Genomic DNA, 17186 nt, shown 5'->3' with positions numbered 1-17186 from the left:
ACTCTGACTGACTGTATAGACCGTTTTTTCGTAGGCGCCGCCATATTGTGAACGCAGTGGCGCCGCCTATGAGCAGCGCCATACTGGCTTGGGTGAAAGCGGTCTTTTGCATGGCAGGTATACGCTCGGCAGTAGGCTCTGGCGTTTGTTTTCGCGGTCGTGCGGTCTGTTGAGTATGACGTGTGTATTCTACGTTGTAAACGGTTCTGTGAGACGTGCTGAAGTGGTTTAAGGCGTTATGGCCGGAATTTCCGCTGGCGTTGAGGTGGACGGAACACGCAGCGCGATGTATGCGCGCATATTCGAGTCTACGATCAGCCTCGGAGATCAATTGTGTATTTCTGAATGTTCCAATCACTAATGTGACCTTATTGCAGTACTATCCTCTATTTCTAAGCTGCAGTTAAGAAGCCATGAAACATACGCGACGATCGTTCCGCAACGATAGGAGCTGTGCCGTTATACTTTGACAAGCGTTCAAAGTGTTCGCTGCAGGTTGCATTGCATGACTACTTGGTTGTATGGATGAGGTTTCCGCCGCTGAATAAAATAGTTTTGGCTAGTAACATCAGCATACCTTACAGTCTGAATTAAGCTTGTCCAGCAAAGCGACCGTTTACGAGCTGCGCGAGCTTCCTAAGCAGTAGTAAGTGCTGGTTTACAGATATCTCTGTTCTATATAGCGCATGGTCCAAGCATATGGCATCAGCGGTTATATATTTATAAGCGTTGTGCGGTGTTAGTCCGTTTTCTCTTGATTTTTAGAGAAAGAGGGTGATGACCGAATTTTTTTTTTCGGTTATGTTCGTTCATTTCTCTACGACGCACTGACACTTATTACGGAAATTTTGTGCTCAAAAATAGCCATCGCATTCTTTTTATGCGAGCCCTCTCATATATTATGGCTGTATACAGGCCAAAAAGGCAATGCCGAAGCACACAGCTTATATATGTATCGTGCTGGCTCACTAACCGCAGTGATCGCTATGTTGAGCAGCGCCATGGGCCTCATGCAGCAAGGCTAGCGTAGACATAATTTCAAGCATACTAGACTTGAAATGCGTGAGAACGATGCCAGTGTATCACAGATATTTGATTGCGCCTGCCGCTCAGCTGTTTCGTGGTTGCCTTAGGTTGGCCGTGCACGAGCATGCGCTCTTATGTTTTATGTTTTACTCCCTACGCCATTCGATCAGACAGTGAGCTGATTTACCATTTAATGCTGGTAATGCACAGGCACCGGTTTTCTGTGTTGAATTAAAATCGATATAAGCAAAATAGTAAACAACACATACACGCACCGAGACTGATAATGCGCGTGGCTGATTATGCGCGTCACATTTTTACTCCCCCAAGACATATTTCTGCCTACAGCAGTTACCGATGCACCGAAAGGCTTCCCTGACGACCTTATATCAACGAACATGGCGTAAGTTTCACAAAGTGCGGGCTAAAACATCTCGAAATCGTTCCGCAGCACGCGACAGCAATACTTTCAAGCAGCGCCGCGCCGGATCGCCCAAGCCAGAGAGGAGGAAAAGCTCTCCGCGCGCCCTATCCTCCTCGCCCGATGAAACGGTCTATAGGCGCTCCGCTGCTGAACAGGTCATTGGTTTAGGTGGAGATCGCAGCTACCGCTCGTCTAACGACGGAATGTAAAAGCGCTCATGCGCCGAGATTGTCATGCGAGTTCAAGAAGTATGGTGTGAAAAATTATTCGGGATCCCATCGGCCTTGTTTTTCATAAGTTCACAGAGACGAAGTACACGGCCTTCGAGGTCTAAACTTAAGCCCTACTTAACTTTGCTTACCTTTAGGTGCCCTGTAAACTAAATAGAAATAACGTTACTCTCACACCACATGTAAGATTTGAGCAAAACTATACCTCAAGATAGCGGGCGGCGACACGCATAGGAAGCTGTCACAATTGCTGTAATGTGTTTCTACGTTTTTTTTACGTTTTTTTACCTCTTTTTTAATATGCACGTACAAGAATGCGACGAACTTTGTGCACATTAGGAGAAACGTCTAACTTGGTGTTGTTGGAGAAGCATTATTTTTGTCCTAATTCAGCCAGAGAACAGTCCTAGTTTTTACAAGACTATCATAAATTTAGAGTCTTAGGCAGGTGACTTATGCGTAATTTTCTGCGTAGGTACGCAGATTTTGTGAACCTGATGACCTACGACCTGCACACCTATTACTGGTACGCTCCGTTTGTGGACCACAACAGTCCACTGTTTGCGAGAACTGGCGAACTTCCCTTCTTTAATACGCTCAACTTGGTACGTATAAATTTCTGCGTTTGGCTATGTCTTGCGGTTGAATTCGACTGTCCTACATGATATAGCTGATATTTATCAAATCTAGTGATGTTGCGCTCTGCCCTAAAGTACATAAAAATACGAAGCACAGACACAAAAAAAGCTTACGCTTTCACGGAATGTCGTACGTCGACTAACGCGTTGCCCGCCGAGCGTAATATCGCGATGAAAACAATTCGAATGTATTCTTCTCTTGCACATTGGTAGTACCATATTTATTCGAATCTAAATTGAAATTTTGTTGCGACGGCAATAATACGGACGCTGGAGGCCCCCTCATGCCGGCACTGCCGAAGGCGGCATCCTGCCGTCCCGGTATCGACGGCACATGCACGCGGAAGGTTGTGGCTGCGAAAATCAAGAATCTAGGGGAGCTCGATAGTAGCGCTTCTCTCTGTAGGGCACGTGAAATACACACGCCGTCAAGGCACCGCTCAATCGGCTCTGTCGTGGAGCCAGGCCGGTGTTCTGCCTTCCCTGCTGGCATGGGTGATCTAGAAGATTTCATCTGTCGAGAAAAATAAAGGTCTGGCAACCAGCATCCTGCGATCTTTTCTTCCTTTCTGGTTTCCGCTAGATGACACTATAACGACACAGCGCCACAGCGATTTGGAGAGGTCTTAACTCGTTCTTAGAAGCATTTCTCTTTTTTTTTGCGATAGCAATAATATGGACACTCCAAGAGAATTTTTACCATCGTCGCCATCGGCTTCGCTGGAAGCTTTCATATATATTTAGGTATATGTATGCCATAATCTATACCATGCTATATGACACGCAGTTATTGCAGGTTACTGCTAAACCATTCTAACACAAAAGTTATTCAGACTAGATAGTAAGTTCCTCACAATTTTGATAATGAGAGCACACAAGCAGATATGACACAAAACACTAACAGCGTATGTCTTCTATCTTAAATCTCCTCAGACTGAAATTTTAAAGTGCGAAACAATAACAGACCTCCAACCTGAAAATAATATAATTTTATTGGCGTGGTTGTGCACAACCAGCGGGATCGCCCAAGGAAACAGGTATGAAACCTACCCCAAACGGAAAAGTTGTCTTCAGTCCATAAGAAACAAGTTGCTTTTAATTATAAACACTAATGAAATTGCCCGATGGCGGGATCGAAACGGAAAACCGCTAGCGTAACAGATCGTTCTTACTCAGCCAGCTTGCCTTTACTTCAATTCATAATGCCACTGCACCTACGAATCCTACACGTAGAATAATATCCTAACATGTTGTAATCGCATTCACTGATTCGCCCTTATGGTGAAACAGTGATATTTTTTTCTGATTCCAGCTCATACATCAACGTCATGGAAAGAAACTGCAGTCTTTAGCTAAGGAAATAACTCCAGAAAGCAGCAGTCCTTGACGTCGCAAACATACGACGCGCATAACCAGCCGAGATTGGTGGTTGTGTTCATCGGTTACCACCTGAAGAGCAGCAGTCGCTGCGGATTGCCAAAGTGAAAAAAATCTTTCTGGCGATGTTATTGCTTGGCACGGGAACTTGAAGATATCGGTGCTCATTTATGGTTAACTGTTCGCAGTGCCGAAGCACTAAAGTGCCATTTATAAGCATACTTGCGTGGGCCACCGGTATCATTCTCAGGCCTAGCGAGTTTACCATACTAGTTCTACTTTGGGCCTCCTGTAAGATGCCGATAACGTGGGTCAACGCTGCAATCACGGCACTTGGTAAAGCAACATAGTGCTTTATGATATACTAACGCATCGTTGCCCTGAAAAGCAGTAAGGTCGAATGGGCATCACATAAAAAGTAAAATGGAATGCAAGAACTAATGACAGATCACTTCTGCGAAATTGGTGGGGGCGTGGATGAGGACACGCTGAACAAGACTGCACAAAACAATTGCTTTTTATTGCCCTGCAGCCTGTAAGCCACGCTGGTAATTGACAAATTATTAAGTTTTCTTTAGGGGCAATAACTGGGTCAAACAAATGAACTAGTCGCACAAGGCATCTAGCGAGAGCAGTTCGAACATTTGCTGAATAACTTTAGACGTGCCAGTTTAGCCCAAATGTGAAGCATCCGAAAGCAATGGCAAGCTCTAGCGTAGCACTTGCGGCCTCGTGACATGCTGGCCGGATGAGGAGCGTGCCTGTTGCGTTGCAAGAGCCGCAGCTGTTGCACGAGGTGAGACCGAAGGAAAAGAATCGTCGTTTGTTAGCGCCGAAACATAGTATTATATAAATTTAATTTGACGTTACCGTCTGCGTCATATGCACGCAACTGCTCTACGGGAAGGTGGGAACTGCGCCCAAGTCAGCCGTGGAGTACGGAATGCTGACCTCGTTCCTGGAGAGCCACTTGAGCGGAACGTGGCAGTGCTTTCTTCATTCTTTTTTTACCCAAACGCGCTTCCCGTCTCTGGAGGTCTTCCATTCCTCAACATGATGGCCGGGCATGCGTCTTCGAAAGCAGCACAGCATAACGCCTACACTGAGTGCTACTGGGCATAAGCACCTTGAGCGTCCGTATAATTTCTATCGGAATAACGTGCGTTACAGTAAGTATTGCGAAGGAGAGTTTCGCAGAGATTTAAAGGCGCCGACGTGCTCCTTACCACACTCTCATAACCAGCAGCTACCAATGCTTTCTGTGTCAGAGCCTGCAATATTTGTAGAGAATTGTACTTGTAAAATGAATATAAAGTAAAAGAACCTTTTGTATTCATAGTGTACTCAAATTGATAGCAACCGCTGTGCGCGTTTATCTTAACCAGTAATTTATCAGTTACAGTGAAGCTGTTAGTGCGTCTCAGAAACCCCCAAAATAGTTTTCTTGCTTTCACTGTTTTTGAAAAAAAAAACACAGTGATTATGTCACAAAATTATACCTTAGCAAAATGTGGAACTCTAAGTTGTGATATGCCGGCAACTTTTGCACTCTATGTGAGTTAATCAGTTGTTCATATAAAATTGATGAACCACACCACCGTTCTCGGCCTCTTCAGAGCAATTTTAATAAACGCTTACAAATTTTTTTTCACTTCCACGCCAGAACCGAAGACGGCGGTACTTTCATACTTAGTAGAACATGGCCGCTAATCTACTAGTCATGCGTGCCGAATGTTTGATGTGTCCGAGTTATTACGATGCTTGAACAAGAATGACTCAGTACGCAGTATCTCTTAATTTTCACATCTTATACGAGTCATGTTGTTAGTTTGGCGGGTCGCCACGATGACCTATGCAAGGTTCAAAATGTTCAACGACGTATGTTGTTTAAAGTTCCTGGATGTAGGAAGTGTTTTGTCAATGACGAAGGATAAACGTTTGAAATAATTAGAATTGTCATCCATCCGTTTCACAGTACGAATCTACAAAGGAAACCCATACCATTTCTGAGAAACTATGACTATATCAGTTGAAGAAACATTCATCCTACTGTGCTCCGGGTCCCATTTTTCTTTAAGCACGAGGCTTTCTTCCTGAGAAACCCGTATGTGTTTCCTTTGTAGCTTCGTGTTCGAATTTGGGTTGGCGACAATTTTCCCTTTCATGTAGTTTCCTCCGCCCTGCGGCTTTTCGTAGAACTGATTTAACATGATAGATCTTTCATCTGCGTAGATTATTTACCGAATTTATAGGAGCTTACTCGTTCATGCGTTCCAGTGTGTCATACTACCGTCATCCGCAATGCTTCCTGGAGTGGAATCTTTCTCAGAGTGCTAAGGTTGCCGTAAAAGACAACACATGAAAAGTTTGTCAAAATTGTGGGAATGTTAAGTGCAATTTATCGTGCATTTTATGTTCTTGGCCTAATAAGAGCATTATGAATACTTGCTACGCTCGTTATGTTTTTTAAATATATTTAGCAGCTTTGCGCGGTTTGCCGTTGCCTTCCCTGGTATACCTAATGAACTGAACATGGCACCTTTTGGCGAAAATAAGAGACACCTTGCTGCTTATGTTTACGTCCAACGTAAAGCACTGAGTCTTGGGGGACCGCGAGAGAGACATCGACGCCATGCTCTGTGGTCCCTGAAAGACCTCGACGACGATAGAATGATGCCTCGGAGAATCACTGAAAGCATGCCCTGCAAGGCACTTCGAAATTTATATTAGTCAAAAGGCCTGAATGCTACACTCTCAAAGCAGCTGTTGAATATGGCCACTTATAACTGACCTCCTTCGTGGAGTCAGTGAAACGCGATGCTCGAAAAAAAAAAGATGAGCAGGCTTGTGCGAAATTGCAGAATCACAACACAATTTCTAGCGATGGAGTTTCTTTTGAGCAGTTGCAATATGGAAGTCAGTTGTCTATAAACAAATCACATACCTTTAAACGTTGCCGGTACATAACTGGCCCATTTGAAACCATTCCGGAATTTTGCTTTCGGGAACTGGTGAATGAATTTTAGCAAAGGAGGTAGTTCATCCACACATATTTTGCGTTGTCAGAACATTTGGTCACAATATCCTGCCACTGGCCTTTTGTTCTCCGCTAAGTTTAATCTCGGTTGGGTTAATAGTTCACCAGGCCAACGGAAAAATCTCCCGTTGTTCGTAAACCACGCTTGTAACACTCCACATCTTCGCTAGATATGAGCATCTCGTAAACTTTATTTACCTCGAGGCATAGAGAAGCATAGCTGAAAATTGCTGTATGACATTTATCGAACACTTGCTCAAAATATTGTAGTCTGAACTACGCTTACATATTACCCATAACTTGCTCTGATCTAAAAGAAGTATAAACGAGATGCCTGATCTAGCCCACCAAGTGCACCAGTCGAGCCTATAGTACAAATTTAATATTATGCACAAATATAGATCGTTCACTAAAACTTCTATCTAGCCGAGAAACAAAACGATGTTTCGTCACACATTTGACCCCTATTTCCAGAAAAGTTTAATTTGGTGTCATGCAGAGTTATCTTGGACATTGCAACAACTGTTTTATAAGACTTTCAAACACTCGTTTCAGTTTATTCTTTTTTACCCCAATATTTCGGCATTTAACTTACCACATATATTTGGCATGGCGTTCTCACCAGTTTCAATAAATTCGGTCTCGGCCGCGTTTGTAATTCTGCCATTACAATGGGATAAATTCTGCGCTGCTCGTAAAACGCACTTATAATATATGGAGTGCTTTTAGAGATATCTAATTCTAACGGCCGCTATTAACGCAGCATCTTTGAACTTTGTCTTCACGCCACCCGTGAACCTACACTTAGATTAACCAAACGTTAAAAAGGTACTGATTTAGTTTACCGAGGGAACAAGGTGAACATCGTATAAGGCATGAAAATACCGAAAAATATGTGTGTTCAATAAATATTTGTAACCCTCATAATCAAGCCATAAACGTTAACATTTAGCTGCACATTGAACTTCAGACGGCACCTGACTTGGCAATCTTAATTTTTGGTTTAGGAGAGCTATATCACGACGTTGAGAAAAATAGCTGATAATCGCCTTGTGACACTTAAAAAAATGCTTACGTTATTTCTTGCAGCAGCTAAATTTAATGTCATGTATCGAACTTAGCGCACAGATTTGCGATGGTAATCCCCAATTTTAGCTAAGCTTAATTTTGGTGGCATTTGCATTTTTTTCCCGAAGCTTCGCGCTAAATATTCGGCCACTCGTAGGTCTGAATGGTATGTACTCTGGAGCCCTTGAATACATAAGTATTGAGCAAGTCACAATGAACTAAAGTATCTTGAATTTTGCCTACTCATAACCCATAATGTTTGCCCAATTTCGCTACGTATAAATTTGGTGTAACGTAGAATTTTCTCAGGAGACTGAAAAACATAGCCTGAAATGGCCATATGGCGGTTTCGAGCAGTAAGAATTCTTTTACGAAAGCTATGCGTAATTACCACGCATATAATTTCGCATAGAAATATGCAGTGACGTTCTGCCAATACTACAAAATTTAATATTGATGGTCCTTGTATGTATACTAGTGCAAGCGGACAAAATTTTGCACTTCTCGTCAAACAAAATCGTAACGCTCCGAAGCCTTTGCGTATGTAAGTTATCGCAAATACTTCAATTATTCTATACGCTTGGAAATTTTCTTATATATGACCCACAGCATGACTAATTTTTCTGCAAAATAGAAACCAGGTGCCTTGCTTAGTTCACTGAGGACACTTGGGCAACAGACTACGGACCTCGCATAACGCATGTAAATAGGAATAAAGCAACACTTCAGTAAAAACTTGCAACGCATATAATTAAGCCAGGAGCGTTAAGGCTTCGCCGGACATTGCAACTAACATTCCACCCCTTCATATTCCGCCCTCCCAACCCTCCCCATGTTTCACTAAAAAGTGAGCTTTGAGTCTTGTACATTTGCTTTGGGTCTAAAGTGAACAGTGCGGGTAACGACGGTATCACAGTCTGAAACTAATGAGCAAATAATTCTGAACAAAAACAAATATGCGACGCATAACGATGAATAATTCGTAATTCACAATATGCTTCAACTTAAAGCTAAATATTAGCACCGTGTATTGCATAGTTTATTGAGGCGACCAATAAACCCAACAAGAAGCCTCATATAACGCATTGAAATTGATTGAAGACTTGCATTCAGTAATTATATTTAAAACATATGATTGTCAAACAGACTTAAAACCATCAGTAGGCGTCACCCACAACTGCCTGCAGTTCCTCGAAATACGAAATCTAGGCTGTTTTTGTCTTCACAAGGTAGTGTAGCAACTTTATTAGCCTTTCCTATAAGTTATAATCGCTCTAAGGAAGTCCCGAACGGGAGTTTGCCGGTACAATAACTCAATTTCTGGCGCTACATTGACCAATACGTTATTGCGTTGAAGGGGTATTGAATGTATGGCAAATTTACACTTTATAGTGGTAAAATTTGTCAACTAGCTCTGCGGTTATAATTTCTTTACTGTTGTAAAGCGGTTGTTTCCATTAAATATTAAAATATGCATATATATCAACTTGGCTGTCATAATTATATATGACAGCTAGTGATAAAGCGGTTGTCTGTTAAATATTAAAATGTGCATATATGCGAGCTTGGCTGTCATTTCTTAGGAATGAAGCCGGGTCACTTCAAAAATATTGTCGAAAATGCATTGATGACGTAATGCTTCTCAATATTTTCTCGAAAACCACTTCCCGGCGTGGTATGTTGACTTTGACGCGTTTTTTCCGGTTCTCCAGCGGTGCTTATGTCGAAATTAACAGTTGAAATGCATGCAGTTGAAATGCATGTCGCTGTCAAGTGAGAATCAAGCTAAACACAGCACTCAAACTGCGAGATAATGGCAAAGAAAGAAATAGAGTCCGCAATCAGTTACAGTACAGTGGGAGCCTGTGTATGCGTTTCCCTGCTGGGCCGCGAAAAATAATGAATAGCTGGCAAAATTCAACGCCACGGTAGGTATTCTTCGTCAATCACTTGCGGAGATACTTTCATTTTACCGATATTCCACTACAGTAGCCCTACGAGCGACACCGATCCTGGCAAACTCTCTTGGCACCATGCGAGCATGCGTGGTCTTCAGACGCCGAACGCGTGTCACGCTAGTGTCGATAAATGACGCGAAAGTGAAAGTATCTCAGAAGGGGTTGAATACTGCCTAATGAAACCACAAATGGGTGGCCGAACAACTTTACGGAATTATTTAGTTTCAGCCCACCACCATACTTCCATTAAGGAAGCCTTCATGTCACAAAATATCTCGGATTAATATTTTTGCAGCTTCGAGGCGGCCCACCGCAAACCTTTTCTGCTCAGCCATAGGTCCAATGTTTTTTTTTTTCGAAAATCGTGACACGTACGAGACTGCCACTCGTAGAGGCAAACAAACAAGCAAACAGAATGTCCATTCGTGCACTGAGACAACAATTCTTAAGCGCTTAATGTTCACCGTGCATTTTGTGGCAAGTCTTACAAGCTGAACTTAAAAAAATATATATCACTGAGCAAGCCAGCCATCGCCAAATACAAGCTAGAAGTTAAACATGAACAACTCGGAATTCATTGCGCTTTCATTCCTCACAGGCTTATAGCGCCAATGCGTGGGCAACATTGGGCATCCCCAAATCGAAAATCATGGTCGGAATCCCCACATACGGGCTCTCCTGGGTGCTCAAGGATCCTACGCGATGGCAAGTTGGCTCCTTGGCTACAGGACGTGACAAACATGGAGGTGGTTTCGTCACTTTACCAGAAGTAAGTATCATCATAACCACCAACCTATTGACGCCAACTACAGGCAATGACATCCGCGACCTGCAATATTACTGTCGCCTTCTACCGGCAGCCTGCCTCAAATAGCACCAAATTTCCAAATCTCCTCAAATAACCTAATCCTCTGCCACTATCGGTTACATTGCCCTTCTGTCGCAGCCGTATTGCCACAATATTGCACGTATTGCTACCTACTGCACGCAATCTTACAATGAATAAGAGGGAGGTAGAAAGAGGAAAAACTTCCTGCAGAACTCACCTTACGCTGATTGTCAACGTTAATGGGATGAGCATTCAAGCAATATAAGAAAGCACCGTTTTGTCACCATCGAAACGCATCATATATGAGGCGTGAATGCACACGGATGGACTCTTCTTCTCGAGTTCCCGGCTGCTACTTGTGGCAGTGTACACTTATGTCATTGTACATTTAGTACAATTAGCAAATTTTTCAGATTCCTTCTTGGGCATAGCAGAGAAATGTGATAATGTGTCATGTTGATGACATTAGCTTCGGCAGTCATCTTCTGTTTCTTGCTGCCACTAGTGCTTGCGGACGCAAGCAGCAGTGACCAGTGGTGACTTGAAAGAGCTTGATCGAAGAGGTAGGTGCCGATACGGCGAGTTACGTATCGAGCGACGAAGTCGCTCCGATGGTTGGTTTAGAACATGGTCCCCTCAGCACAGCAGCCAGATTCTCCACCCATTAGATCATGGATAACCCGGTGACCGAAGTGCACGAGCAAGCGGTCAGGTGCGGACAGACAGAATAACATACTTCAAACTTGGTGAAATTCCGAAAAGATGCTAATCCCGGCAAAATAATTTCCGTATTTCAAGGAAAGTTATCATATTGCAAAGTGGCACTATAGCGGAAAAGATGAGTAATAGTGCCATCTAGGTGGTGTATATTCTCAAGGAAAGGTGTGATACATGAACACCGTGATGCTCACGCTTTCTAAGTGTACAATGCGCTCTGCCATTAGAAGAAAAACTTCATTAATAGAGCCCAAGTGTTCACACTAAATTAAATTTCAAAGCTCAAAAGGCCGAAGTGTAAAGTTGGAGTAAGAGCCGAAGATTGCCTTTATTCTTCTCATACAACGAAATAGAGGAAAGCACCACAGACTACAAGCTTCAAAAGTGCAGGTTGAGGGAATCTGATACCAGACAGGGCACCGAGAAAACCATCTAGACACGTCATATAACACCTAGAGATTGATCAAAGACTTGCAGTATAAAATATTCCTTTATAGACATGTCATATCGGCTGCTGCCTTCTACTTCACAAGTTAGAGGATCTGTTCAAATCGTATCGAAGTGAATACTAATGAGCGTGTTTCACTAAGAGCGGATGGCGCTGTATCTTCGGTATCTTCGTTGTCCGTAGAAATATGTCTATTTCAATTTGCCAGCCCTTACCAGTCTTAATTCATTATGCACTTCTTTCTAAAATCCGCAAATAAACTGTACGAGGACACAAGCCAAGGAAGTGTGTGCACAACACCTCCCTTGATTGCTCATAATATTGCGAACTGCACTCTCAATTACAAAGTATGCCAACGTAGTGCCATTATTTTCTAGGTATGTGCACTACTGAGCGACGGTGCGCAGCGAGAGTACGATGCCGAATCAATTGTCCCATACCTGCACAAAGAAAAACTCTGGGTTAGCTACGACGACCAGGCAAGCGTGGCACTCAAGGTTAGTTGGTGGATTCGGTGCTCTCTGTATCTCTCTTTGTGCAGCGTGTGATTACTAAGTTCAGTTTTTGGTCCCTAATTCACATTTCCATTTAAAAGGTATGGCTTGTATAATGAGCTCCCAGCCAGTCCTCATGAATACCAAGATGACAATCAGGCGTCGGCAATACAAACAGTCTAGACAAAAGAAACGCGTTGCAATACGTCACATGACTACGCCGGGAAGCGAAGCATACCAGAAGGTTCAGATTGAATGTATTATCTAGCGATAAGGTTTCGTGCTTGGATAGCCATACGACATTCAACGTACAATGTCCACCCCGAAGGTTCGTGCCATACGTTTAAAAAAAACAAACATTTCTAACACTTTCAGATACATCAGCGTCGTCACCTTCAAAATACTTCCCATTGGGCAGAATATATTGGTTCTTCCATTCTTGGAAGCACCCTTGGAACCCCTCTACAGTTGGGCTTTCCGCAGTGATGTCATTGCGTTTCGAATTGTCATCACACACCCGAATTACTAGTCGCGGAGAACCAGTACGCATTTATGAAACACAATAAAGATTTAGGCGATTGATTGTGTGTTGGCGATTGAGGAGTGTGTTCTAAAACAATCATGGTATTGTGTGCGAGAAACTCGTGCAATGCGGGTAGGGCATAATCCAAGGCTCCTCTTTTGAGAAATTCGGCCTCACGCCGTGCACGTAATTTTTCAAACGCCTTAGCGCTCCTACCTAGAAAGCTGCGTTCAGTTTGATATTCAGTTAACAATTGCCCGCACGAAATCCCTTGAAAGTAAAAGCTGGATGTTTTCCAGCTGGATCTAACTTCAGCTGGATGTCTTATTCGCCGATTCATATTTTGACGCCCTGTGACAACATTCTTTAAGAATTCATCAGTGTCTTGTAAACTTTTCCAAATAATACAACAATATTTTCGTGGCGAGTTTTGCTATCGAGTCAGCAGTTTCCGTACCATCGCGCCGCAAAACGTTCAAATTTTAAGATTTTTGTCGAAATCTGGTAAAGTGACGACTTTTCCAAACCACGTGCTTCTGCAGTTATGCAAACGCTCATTCGGTGGTCATTGAGCACAAGAGTCTACCCACGATTGATATTTTCATCTTCTCACGAGGTGGAGGGCCAACGTAGTCTTACATGGTCCTTAGGGTTTTCCCGGCGTTCCCAAAAACGAGGAACCCGTTTAATCAGAGTTTTGGTCCTTTAGGACATACTTTCCACGTTTACACCATCTACTTCTTTGGGTTCTTGAAACAACTGAAAAATTTCTGCGCTGTTCTTACCAATTTCACAAGAACACTGATGGTGTTCCTTTGTTCCATGTTTTTCTCAATCTCCATTTCGACAGACACCAAATGAGTTCCGCAAAATATCCATGTATTAATTTTTTACTTGCCGTACAGCTTTACCGCTCGTACCGACCACTGCAACAATCCACTTTCCAATCCAATCCAATCCAACAATCCAACAATCCAATATCTCTACTGCAACAGATGCGGTCAACCGCATCTGTTGCAGTGGAGAGATTGAAAGAGTGGTGCCGCTACGCTCTCCACCACTCCTTTTATGACTCACTGCATGAACTTTTCGGATCGAACTCGCATGTGCGCGTTGTCGTTCCGATGAATTTGTCAACTATACTCTCAGCTGTGCTTATGGTACAATGCTTCCTGCAACTGAACAAGAGGCCCTTGCTGCTGTCATTATTTTACTGCTTGCTGAAACGCACTCTACAGAAAGGTGAATCCTCAATATATGAGTGCATCAGAACGTACGATAAATGACTCCGTATTTGCTGCTAGCCTATGTGCCTAACATTATAGCGGAGGGAATTTAAATTTCTCTAGTGAAATTAAACACTGGCTACCAAATATGCAAGCGTCGGGTTGTCATCTCTCGTGTCCCACCATCAATCCTTAAGTGTCTACTGACTTGATAGTTACGACTCTTCATTTTATTGCGTTAGATGAAGGTCGTATTCCTCGAAGCCCAAGAAAAAATATCAGACCATCTTTAACAATACATTATAATAGATTTCCCACCGCCAGCTTCGGTTTCGTTTCTCAGAAGGTGACTCTGTCATGACTTCATCCGCCTGAAGATGTTCATGTGAAAGAAGGACATCTAGAATTTTTATCACGCGCTCCGGCTCAGTCGCTCGTCTACTATGGTGCTACATTAGGTAAAAGTACTGCTATAGCGAGTAGCAGCATAAGAAGCAAATGAGAAAGCATCAAACCATTCTTATGTCCTGCTCCTACGTAACCATCATATGTGTAGTGAATGCTCGACCCAGTCACTTCCCGAGAAACGATACCAAACTCAGCTGTCAACGAGCTGTTAGAATAAATTATTTAGGGTGTTCTCGGGCTTATCAATATTTTTCTTTTATCTGAAGCTCCTGTACTATAACCTAACGCAAAAAAAATGCAAGACGATAACACGTAACTGCTCCTATAATATTGAAAGCATGCTTTTGTGTCCATGAAGCACAAATAATCGAAATTGAAGAACACTCTTGTTACACTGTTGTAGTCGGCCGATTCAAAGTACGCTAATTAGTGCGCTAAGCCGTCATCATCGCTAGAGGCGGATGGCGATGGAAGCTACAGCGGGATTAGGAGAAACGTTTACCTTCTTTTCAAAAGGCACTGCTTTTTTTTTCACAGACAACGTGGATTCTTCTGAGTGGATTCGGAGGTACCATGACCTTCAGCTTGAGCTCCGATGACTGGGCTGGGAAATGTGGCAACGGATCCTTCCCACTTCAGAGTGTCATTGCGCGCTTCGGCACTGCAGGAACTACTCCGAACATCTAGACTGATATTCTCTAAAGCTTTGACATAACTATTGTTTTAATGCAGCCTAATACAATATTTATAAGCACGACCTTCTGAACGGCCGATTCACTTTCTTTCTCGCCCGGCTTTCGATTGACACAAAAATTCTACAAATGATTTGTGGCCATATGTCGCGTACTTATGATTGTGCATTGGGAAATTTTAAGAACCGTAGGCTATTTGCAACACTTCCAGCTGTTTGCAATTCATGGGAAATGGGTTTATGTTTTTGGTGAAATGAAGTGCTGAATTTTGAGCTATTTTTCGGCGCTTTACTTATTAGAAAACGCAATATTCAGGCTCACTACATTTGCGGCAGATATTTCCAAATCTGCCTCTCTGGAACTATTTTTTTGTTTATTTGTGCTCCAATGCAGAAACAGCAGATTCTTAAAAAAGTGACTGGAATGCCAATGCATTTCGGCAGACACATTGAAAGTTATCTCGGAACGGGCACTGTCAAAAGAATCCGTTCCAAGGGGATATACCACGTAAACTCAGCAGCTATAAATTGTTCATTGAAATATGTGGCTTAAAGTAACTAATTAAATAGTTAATTACAGTAATTCTGGTAATTGTTCAACTGAACATTTTGATTTCTCGTAGCAATAATGGCCGCCTCATCGAATAATTTAGACCTAGGGTTCAATCAAGAATTGTGCCATCTGGCATAAGCAGTCTACAAAAAAATTTGCAGCAAAAAAAGAAAACACCCTTTACATCAAAACTGGCGCAACTGTCAGAATTTCCATCATGCGCTTGTATTTTCGAGCAGAGCCGCATCTCCATAGAAGGAAAGTGGGCGACTTGGTTGACCTTGGGACCATGTCTTCCTGTTCCTAAATAATATGCGGAAAAAATAACAAGCATAAGAAAGACATTGGCATCTTTTCTTTATCGCCTATTCCATAATTATTTCTTTCGCGCTGTGCCTGTCTGTATTATTCCTTAGTGAGCATTTGTTTATTTACTCTTCTTGCTGGAAGACAGTATGGTTTGCCTATTAAATTGCCACGCTAGCAATATGGACACCAGGGAAGCAATTCTTATTCAGTAAAATTATCTTTATCAAACTTTGTGCATAAACCACCGATAATGATTCTACATAATGATTGATTGTCAACAAAGCCATTAACTGTATTAGATTAAAGGTCCGCTTGACGACATATATTGGTTGCAGTGAGAAACATTTTTCTATTATCTGAACTTTCACAGCGTAATTTTGTGAAGATGCGAGCTCCTAGCTGTGGTATAGGTGGACTGCCAGTGCATGTCAAAAAGTTGTGCTAGGCGGTGTCCGGCAACTAATGCGCCCACAAAGAGAGCTCCCGTGCGCTTTACGTCGACGACGTTTTTACCAGCCCCCGACTGTAAGCTGTTGACCGCCAACCAAAAGCAGAAGAGAGAGAGAAAAAAAAAAGAGATTCGATTTAAAATTCCATTCCGATTAGCTGGTCACATCTTTTGTCGGCAAACACTGCAAGTTCTCTTTTTTTCTAGGCCAGCAAAATTAATTTTTTTGCTCTCAGGACTCATGTAGCGTCGTCGCTCCTAGCCAGGAGTGAGTGTATGAGTGAGATATGAGATATGAGTGTATGTTTGGCAAACACATTGAGGGCGAAGCTGTATAAAACCACGGTGCAAGAATATGAGACGTGTACGAAATGCGCGGCGGCGCCGTCAAGGGAGTGAGGGTCTCCGCAACTCTCTGTAGTTCACTGTGCGAAGCCGGTAGATGGCGGCAGTAGTTGGTGGCACACGGGGCCGCATTTTACATTGACCTAATGGAATAATGAGGGCACGTGATCGTTTCGGCCGCGATTTTTCAGCAATGTGTCGAGCTATATTTAGCGCATAATGGAGGAAAAAAAGTTATTTTCCCATCTTTGTAGTGCGGAGCACAAGTCGTGCTAAGTTCTTGCTGTGTTTTGTGTCAGCCTTGGCAGCTTTAGTATCCACTGCAATTGGTGCTATTATATATGTACCACTTTCCGTTATCTTGAGTGCAATCTTTGGAATTGTTAAGCAAAATTCCTGAATGTGCTAATTTCATGGTAACGTGTGCACAACTTCAT

General features: G+C 42.8%; 1 protein-coding gene across 1 annotated transcript in view; it reads left to right on the top strand.

Moving 5' to 3' along the window:
- Positions 1-15371, top strand: part of LOC135911070 (acidic mammalian chitinase-like) — a 59022-nt gene extending 43651 nt beyond the window's left edge. The window contains exons 6-9 of the mRNA XM_065443167.2: positions 2156-2285; positions 10357-10527; positions 12130-12249; positions 14941-15371. Coding sequence (XP_065299239.2) covers positions 2156-2285; positions 10357-10527; positions 12130-12249; positions 14941-15090 — 571 coding nt within the window. The 3' untranslated portion in view covers positions 15091-15371. The remainder of the gene's footprint in view (positions 1-2155; positions 2286-10356; positions 10528-12129; positions 12250-14940) is intronic.
- The last annotated feature ends 1815 nt before the right edge of the window (positions 15372-17186 follow it).

Source organism: Dermacentor albipictus, chromosome 1 (assembly GCF_038994185.2).
Source record: "Dermacentor albipictus isolate Rhodes 1998 colony chromosome 1, USDA_Dalb.pri_finalv2, whole genome shotgun sequence".
NCBI lineage: Eukaryota > Metazoa > Arthropoda > Arachnida > Ixodida > Ixodidae > Dermacentor > Dermacentor albipictus.
This window is presented reverse-complemented; position numbering and strand designations above follow the sequence as displayed.